This window comes from Mesoplodon densirostris, chromosome 16 (genome assembly GCF_025265405.1).
Source record: "Mesoplodon densirostris isolate mMesDen1 chromosome 16, mMesDen1 primary haplotype, whole genome shotgun sequence".
NCBI classification, from domain to species: domain Eukaryota; kingdom Metazoa; phylum Chordata; class Mammalia; order Artiodactyla; family Ziphiidae; genus Mesoplodon; species Mesoplodon densirostris.
Window position 1 is genome coordinate 29,013,295 of NC_082676.1, and position 8,780 is coordinate 29,022,074.

At 47.8% G+C, this 8,780-nt stretch overlaps 1 protein-coding gene across 1 annotated transcript; it reads right to left on the reverse strand.

Annotated features, from left to right (window-relative positions):
• Positions 1-6,317: 6,317 nt before the first annotated feature.
• Positions 6,318-8,469, reverse strand: PDYN (prodynorphin). The gene is made up of 2 exons (XM_060078929.1): positions 8,341-8,469; positions 6,318-6,953 (listed from the first exon to the last, which is right to left on the reverse strand). The coding sequence occupies exons 1-2, from the start codon at positions 8,467-8,469 to the stop codon at positions 6,318-6,320; spliced, it is 765 nt and encodes a 254-aa protein (XP_059934912.1).
• Positions 8,470-8,780: the final 311 nt, after the last annotated feature.

Below are 8,780 nucleotides of genomic sequence, written 5' to 3' on the forward strand. Positions count from 1 at the left end.
GAGTCCTGAGAGCTTGCTGCTGCCTGACTGTGGGCCTGATGCCCATCTCTGTCTGTTAAGGAGTGAATGCTGTGCCTGGGGCCTTCCAGGAAAGAAAAGCTCCCGTGTCATTCCTGATACTGTGCATCCCTCACGTTCACTTTGGAGGGTACCATTTGCCAACAGGATCACGGAAAATTCCCTCATGTTCCCTGCAGCCTGCTCTCCACGTGGTAGCCAGGCTGATCCCCCTAAGTCCATGTCAGATAATGTCTGTCTTGCACTTATAACCCTCCAGTGTTTCCCCTCATCCAAGGCAAAAAGTCAGGGTCCTCCCCTTGGCCCATGAGTGGGCAAGAATATCACATACTGCCCAAACCCGGGCACTCTGAGAACCAAGGGGGCTCTGCTAATCCCATGGGGTAACGGTGTAAAACAGGACCCTGTGCTGAGATCCGGGAGGCCCTACGCGATTGGTGCCTGTCTGCTTCTGCAGCCTGTTTCCTACGGTTTGCATTCACTTGTCCCCTTCACTTCCTGACTCTTCTTTACACAACCACAAACCCTCCCTTGGGCCTTCTCACTTGCTGTTCCCCTGCCTGGAATGCTGCCCTGACCACTCATACTCGCAACACTCTGCCTACCTCCCACATATCTCTGGTCAACTGTCCCCCCTTCAGACAGGCCTTTGGGACCCCTCTGAGTAATACCTCCTGCCCATCATCACTGGCAGCCCCCTACCCTTTTATTTTCCTGCACAGCCCCCATACCCACCAGAAACATTGACGCATTCCTTCATTTATAGGCGATTGGTCTTCCCCAGTAGAATGTGAGCCCCATGAAATAGGGACGCTGCCTATTCACCACTGAATCCCCTGCCTTTACCCCAGGGCAGGGTATACAGCAGGTGCTCAATAAACACTCATCAGGTTATGGGATGCATTCGAGTGGGGAGGGCATTTTAGCACTAATTACGCAACAACTTTGGGCCATGGTCCCTGCATCTTCTCATGTGACCCCCCCCCACTACCTGCCAGGGTAGGACTCATCACCCCCATTTTCAGACAAGGAAGCTAAGGGTCCTTTGCTTTGCTCATCAGTTATTGACTCAGTGCCTGAAGCGGGGCAGGTATTACGTGTCAGTTCTCGAGAGGACAAAAGCCCTGATGGTACCATCCATATGGTTTTACAGATGAGAAATCTGTGTCTTGGAGAATTCAAAACCCATCTCCCACAGCCAGTTAGCACAGCCGGGACCACACTCAGGCCCCAGGTCCCCAGACTCTCAGCCCAGTGCTCCATCTCCAAATTCACACGCTGCGTGGATCTTACCAGTGATAGGAGAGCGCTCCTGAGTCTCCCAGCACCGTGGCAGGTCCCTCAGGAGCCACCCTGGGGTAGTGGGGAGTTAAGAGTGAGACAGGAGGGTATTTTCAGGTGGCAAAACTCAAAGGTGATTAAGGAGGAGGGGAGCCCGGGGGACAAAGAATAATGGGGCTTGGCTTAAGTTAGAGACAAGACAAATAGGGTGGGAGTGCAACTCATGTGCAAATTTACATATTATAAGAGTAATTACAAATCTTTGTTATCAATCTCCACTGCTATAATGGGAGAAGACAGGGACCCAGCACATGAATCAGAAATGCCGAAATGACATCTATTAGGGCACCATTGTTCCTGACACTGTCGTGGGGATTTTGTTGTCTTCAGCTTTTGGGCCTTTAATTAATAGACAAGCCTCATCGCCGGGCTCGTTGTGTGAAGAGCTTGGAGTTGGGGTGGGGGAGGGGTGATCCAAATGCAAGGGACCATGAGGATTGTCACGATCATTATGACAAGACTTTCCTCACTGGAGATGGTGTACGGCGTTGTCGTGGAGACTGGGTGCTTATTAGTAACACGCTCATTTAAGGTTACCAGGATGTTGGCATCACTTAACCAACGCCTGTTCTGTGATCCCTGCCCAGTGGCCTTGGTGACATGGACAAAGAACAAGAACTCCACAGGGCCCGTGATGTCTTTATTCCAATTCTTCCTCTGGCTTGCTCTCCGTCGTCACAAACAGCTCATAAAAAAAGATCACCCCCCTGGGATGCTAGAAATGTTCTATATTGCGATCTGGATGGTGGTCACATGAGTGTGTACCTATGTAAGAATCCACTGAGCTGCACACTTAAGTACACTTTACAGCAGGTAGGCTATAACTTGATTTTTTTAAAACAAATTTTTCATGTCCTTTCCTTACCACCAGGAGAATTTTGTCCTTTCTGACCAAGGTGTGCGCCTTGCTCAGGTGACATCTGGAATAACATAATCAGAGGCACCGCCCCTCAAGAGGCGGCAGCAACAAGTGTCACACACCCCTGTGTGTCAGATGTGTCAGACTTTACATTACTAACTCCTCACCTCTGTTCAGAGAAGTCAATATTTTTCTCCCCATTTGACAGACTGGAAACTGAGGCTCAGTGAAGCACAGTGGCCTGCCCAGAGCCACCCAGGTAAGTGGGATCTGAGTCCAGGTCTCAGTGACCCCTCCCTGGCCACACCTTATGTGGACAACCCTCCTTGATCAAGAGATTCATCGAAAAAAGGGAGTCCAGAACAATAGCATTCTAGAATACATAGCATAGGAAATTTTTAAAACCAAAAAGAGGAGTGTTTCTTGTTAAAAAAAAAAAAAAAGATCACAAAGTAGTAGTCTCTGAGAGTAATGTGTCTCATCCTGAACACATTATTGTTTGTTCTGCTCAGTACTTAAAAAAAAATTAATTGCCTACATTGAAAAAAAAACTGCAACCTAAATTTCTACAGTCTTAAAAATCAAATCCGGCTACTCTAGGCCCACATTCCCCTGGTACACACCCTCCAGTTTGCCCTAGCCCCCACCCACCCACCCTCACTCAACAGGGTGGTGACCATCCTGTTTGGTGGGCTGGCATTCATTTGCTCTCCTACTGGGAACCATGCTCCAATTTTCCTCTCAAGAAGCACCCCCTTTCCCACTCCTCATCCAGCTCCTTTGAGTTGGGTTGAATCCAACTCTGGCTCGGGTGGTGATCATGTGGTTCATTTCTGGCCAATCAGAGCATCATAGTAATCTGTGCGTAATGATGGGCATTAGCTCAGAATTGGATATTTGACCCATTTTGAGCCCATGAGGTACAGTGAAACTCTAGTTGGGATTTGCTGTGAGAATAGCATGCTAGACTTGAACCTGCCTGGCATAGCCTGGAGCTGCTCTCAGCCATCTTAAAAGCATGTCCAACACAGAGGAGAATAGAGGTGCTGGTGTCCTTACTGAGCCCCTGGATCAAGCTCTACCTGAAGCTAAAGATCCTGTCTCTTTCTTTTGTGTGAGCCAACAAATTCCCCTTTTTTGTTTTTTGGTTTTCCTTTGCTTCTTTAACCTATTTGAGATGGTTAGGAGCCATTTGTTTGCAAGTAATAGAAAAGTCTTCCTTAGAGAATCTCCTGGGCTAGCAGACAGCAGGATCAGGACCCAATGGGTAAAAGTGACAGAAACCTAAATTTTAAACGAAGATAAAGATGGAACTTTCCAGTATGGAATCATTAAGGAGTAGCAATATGTTGTAAAGTCCAAGTCAATGAAAGTGTTTGAGCAGACTGAAATTTCTTATCAGTGTGTCAATTTTGGCACAGGGTAGGTGGTTGGAGGAGATAATCCCAACCTTAGGTTCCTTCCAACTTGATGATCCTATGACTATCAAGAATGGAATATTCCTTGAGAAGGATTTCCTGAATACCTTAGGGAGATTCCTCCCCTACCCATGTTACCCATTATTACCAAATCCCAATCGTTTCCTTTACAACAATTACCAATATTTTAAATTTCATTTAAATTTATTTTTAATCTTATATTTATATTTTACTTGTTTTTTTCTGTCTTCCCCACTAGGCTATAAATTCCATAAGTGCTGAGACCTTATCCATCTTATTTTCCTGTACCTCCAGCACCTGGCAAAAGGCTTTCAATTACTTTGTTGAAGGAATGAGGGAATGAATGAGATCTCCCTGACTCTGTATTTTCTATGAAGTCACTAAGAAAGCCAGTGTCCAAGTGGAAGCCATGAGGTCTGTAGCCACTGTATCTTCTAGCTCTACTTAAAGACATCTATGCCATTTAAAGAAAGATGTCATTTTAGTAAAGGACACTGTGCCACCCATTCTCCAGAGTATTCTTCATCCCTAGCACACACACCCCCCCCTTGTCTGGAAACATCTGTCCCTCCTGCCTGGTCAGCCAGCATAGGAGACAGCACTCCTCTTTCCTTTCCCCACTGTGTTGCTGGATGCTTGAGCTTTGTCACTGTTACTTAAGACAATGTGAGAAAGAAAACTCTCATTTACTGAGTGCTCACTATGTCCTAGGAGCTTTGCATATTTGATCACACCTAACCCTCACAGCCACCTTAAAAAATTGGTATTGTTCATCTTTATTCTACAGAGGAGGAAACAAAGGCTCAGAGAGGTCAAATGACTTACCCAAGGTCAAACAGATTTTCAACTTTTCAACAAACTTTAGGGCTATGGCACCCTAAGTTTGTGCTCTTTCTGTTACCCTACATTTAGTTTTCTGACTTGAATGTGTGTGTGTATGTGTATATATATATATTTTCATTCCCCAGCACTCTTTTCTGCAAAAGGTCTTATCACTCTTGGGGACTAAGGTGCACGTGCGCGCGCGCACACACACACACACACACACACACACATCAGCGTCTTTCTTTTATTTATTGTACTGGAGGAGTCGGAAATAACACAGGCTTGCAAAGAACTAAGGAAATTCCAAGTAAATTGCAAAAACGAGGTGTTGAAAAGCACACAAAGTAACTCGAAAACAATCTATACATTTCAGAACATCATGAGAGGTGAGGGTTGTGCATGAAGAGGTGTGCTCAGTAGCATCTTATACAAAATAACCAAACTCAAGTTCATTTCCTCCCCATCCAGACCAGCTTCCTGGATCCACAAACCAAACCACAGTGCCTGGGGACAAGAGAGAGAAAAAGAGAGAAAGGGAGGGAGGGAGGGAGGGAGGGAGAGACTGAGAGATTTGAGAGACAGACAGAGACAGAGAAAGGCAGAGAGACAGAGAAGAGGACTTAGATTAAGGTCCCTGCCTCTGTTCCGGGTTATTTGAATCAAGGGAACTCATTTGTCCTCAAGCATTTAATCATTTCATTCCACTTTCTAGTTTTATTCTGAGGCATTAAGAGGAAAGAATCACCATGGGAGTTAAGAGGCCCTCTTCCTCTCTCTAGCTGTTGCTTCTGGATTCCCTAACCCAAGGCCCAATGCATATGTTTGTCCAGATGGCTTGGACTCTTGGAGGCAGATTCAGCGACTCAAGAACATGGTTGTGCTTAACCTCATCAACTTGACTCAGCGTCGGTTCATCCAGGGTTTGGAGTGTGATTCCGATCAGTTTAATTTGTTTAATGAGGGATGAGGGAACGGGTCCACATTTTGAGTCTGTTGCACAGAACAGATTGGTTTGCCTCGCTCCCCACCTTGATCATTTCAGCATTCACAAGGCGAGCTGATCTCACTAACCCTTTTGGAAAGGGATTTTCACTCTCTTCCTCTCCTGTGAGAAGTTGGACGCTGTCCAGGGTACCAACATGGACTGGAGTCCAGGAACTGGGTTCTCAAGAAGTGTGTTTCTAAACCATGTGAACTCAGAGTACAATGACTGAATATTTAACCCACTGGGAGCCCGAACTCTCTAGTGTAGGAATACCTGCTCCAATAAAAGACAATGTTTAAGCTTTTTACCTAAAGCATGGTCTCCATTGTAGGGAGATCTTTTGAGGTCTGAGAATAAAATGTTAGGATTTTTATTTATCTATCTTGTTTTAAATTTCTACCTTTTGTATGTTTTATGATACATGCATATACTATATAAATGAATATATCTGCATGAGAAGGGGAATGCTCGTTTTTCTTCTGAGAGGGGCATTGATCAGAATGCCTGGTCATAGATCCAGAGGGATCAAGAGGTCAGTCTGGATTCCTGGAGTTGGGGAGTCACATGAATGGGATTGATACCAAAAGCTGCTGCTGGTGGTAGTTTTAGAGTTGTAGGGTCGGAGCCAAGCGCTAAGCCTATTGGAGAGGGGAATCTCCATCCTCCCGCCTCACTGACCCAGACAAACACTGCACCCAGGCGGAAGAGAGGCAGGCTAGGTTTGGATGTCTTATAGACAATGCTGAACTGAGCGTAGGGATGGGGGCTATAGGGGCAGATGAATGCGTTCACTCCAATCTGGAAGGGCATTACGGGAAGCTCCAGACTCAACTCCACGATGGAGAGGTGTTTACACATCAAAAAGCTCTTCGTAATAGGCATTGGGGTCTTCCTGAGACCGAGTAACCACCTTGAACTGGCGCCGGAGAAAACCGCCATAGCGCTTCTGGTTGTCCCACTTGAGCTTGGGACGGATGCGTCGTAAGAATCCCCCATAGCGCTTGTACAGGTCCTCATGGCCCACCTTATCCCCATCCCCATCTCCAGCCGCCTCTGAGCTCCTTTTGGGGTATTTGCGCAAAAAGCCCCCGTAACGTTTGACCTGCTCCTTGGGGTCCTCCTCATCGGAATCCAGTGTTCCAGCCTCCATGGCACCATCGTTCGGCTGGGCCCCCCCAATCAGCTCAGACTCTGCTTCCTCCCCCAACCTGCCAGAGAGACCCCTGAGTTTCTCTGCCAGGCTGCTGCTCAGATCATTCTCCTCTGCTGGGGTTCTGAGAAGGAAGCTGTTTTTCTCCAGCTCCTTCAAGGAGGGCTCTGTGTGCTTCGCCAGCTCACTATAGGGCTCTTCCAAAGCTGCCTTGCTCTCCAAGTCTCCCTTGCCATTAAGCCCAAGGGTGAAGGGAGTGAGGAAAGACAGAAGGCCCTGGCACCTCTCCCACTCCTCAGCGGGCTGCAGGGCGGCCTGGCATTCCAGGGAGCAAGTCTGCAAAAGACCCCAAAAGACCACAGCGGTAATACCACCACCATAAAACTGTCAAACTACAAGCCCCTGCCCCAGAGAGTCCCCTGTCCAGTGTCTGAGAAAATTAAAAAAACATTACTAAGCCCTGGGCTGCCCACTTTAATGTTCCCAGTGGTACATAGAGGTAGGTGACTTTGTGCTCATGTGGAGGATGAAGAAACAGACGTGGAGAGGTGAAACAGCTTCCCCAAGGGCACATGGCTACAGGTGACATTGGCAAAACTGGAAATAAGATCTTCCCATAGCACTCTGCTGTGCTCACCCATAATCATCCACTTCTGACTCCAGAGGGAATAGTTGGTTCTCCCAACCTTTCCTAGGTGTGAAGGATGCTGCAAACACTTTATGGAGACGGACAGAAGCAATGCAGAATGGTGGAAAGAACACATATGAGGGGATGTTTAAGGGTTCATCAAACCTAGAGGGATGATAGTATCTACTTCATAGCAGTTAAACATGATGATGGTGATGATGATGATGATGATGATGATGAAACAATGACCACAATGACAATACTAGACAGTACTGGAACTTGGACCCAGGTTCTAATGCCATGAGTCATCATGTTTAACCACTGGGCTCTTTTGAGATCATATATGGGCAGCACCTGGTGCACTGTATGCATCCTAGTAAAGAGTGGCTAGAATTGTATATTTAATACTTTGCATCCGCAGTTCATGGAATCACCCCCATTTTGCAGATGAGGAAATTAAGGCTCAGAGAGGGGGTTCCAGGGTCATGGAACTAGAAATTGGCAGAACCAAAGCTCACATTCTGTCCACCGCACCCTGGTACCTCTACTCTAGCTTGTCTGCTGCCATGGGAGAGGCACAGGGAGGAGTTTGACTCAAAGTAAAGCCAGCAAGGCCAGCCAAGAGATGCTAAAGCCCTAGGAGAGGAGTCAGGCTCGGATCCTGACAACCAGATCCTGGCACCTAGGGGTGGTGATAAGAGAGAGCTCCTTCCCTGCGAGTGACTAGATTTGGAGATGCCTATCAGCCTGGTGGTGAGAAGCTCTGAAAAGTTCATCTAGGGCTGCTGACTCCCAAAGTCAGCACCACCTCATAAATGACACTCCTTGTTACCAGGCAACAGGCTCCCTGGAAACCTGAGCTTCGGTCCCAAACCTGAGTGAACCCATGGTGGTAAGATCTGGGGTGGGGACAGGAGGCTGGAAAACAAAGTCCCTGGCACCCAGGCTGACCACGGCAGGACATGCCTTGCACAGGTGGGATGAGTCTATAGGACAGGCTCACAGCTGCCCAGGCCTGCTACCTTCCCTCTCTGGGCTCCACACACAGATGGTCCCTTCCATCTGTGGAAACTCACAGGAGTCCCTGAAACTCACCAGGGGGTTGATGGGTTTGGGCCCATCCTGTGTCTTCACAACACACAAGGAGCACCGGGACAGGCAGTCTGCTGTGGTGGAGGGGAGCGCAAGGAGGCAGGCAGCCAGCACCAGCCCCTGCCACGCCATTCTGTCTTGGCTCTTCCTGCTGGAGAGGGAGAAAGAGGAAATTAAATCTGTGATTGCCTACTCTGTGGGGTGTGTCCTGAGCCTGCAAAGCCAGCTCCTGCTGGCAGCGCTGCACTGCAAGGCAACCGTTCTTGTTCCAGTGGGACAGTCAAGACAACAGAGGTCCAGGGAGGAGCAGTGGGTACCCAAGGCCGATGGTCAAGGAAGGGAACTAACATGTGCTGAGTGCCTGCAATGTGCTAGGAGCTTTCTTACGTGTTCACATTCAATCTGCACAACAGCTCTTAATGTGGGTTGTGCTAGTAGACAGA

What these genes read in the sequence shown, in the direction of transcription:
- PDYN (XM_060078929.1), bottom strand. Translation starts at nt 8,469, where the DNA reads ATGGCGTGGCAGGGGCTGGTGCTGGCTGCCTGCCTCCTTGCGCTCCCC. An exon ending in CCAAACCCATCAACCCCCTG is followed by an intron (nt 6,954 to 8,340) that starts GTGAGTTTCAGG and finishes GGTCTTTTGCAG; the next exon opens with ACTTGCTCCCTGGAATGCCA.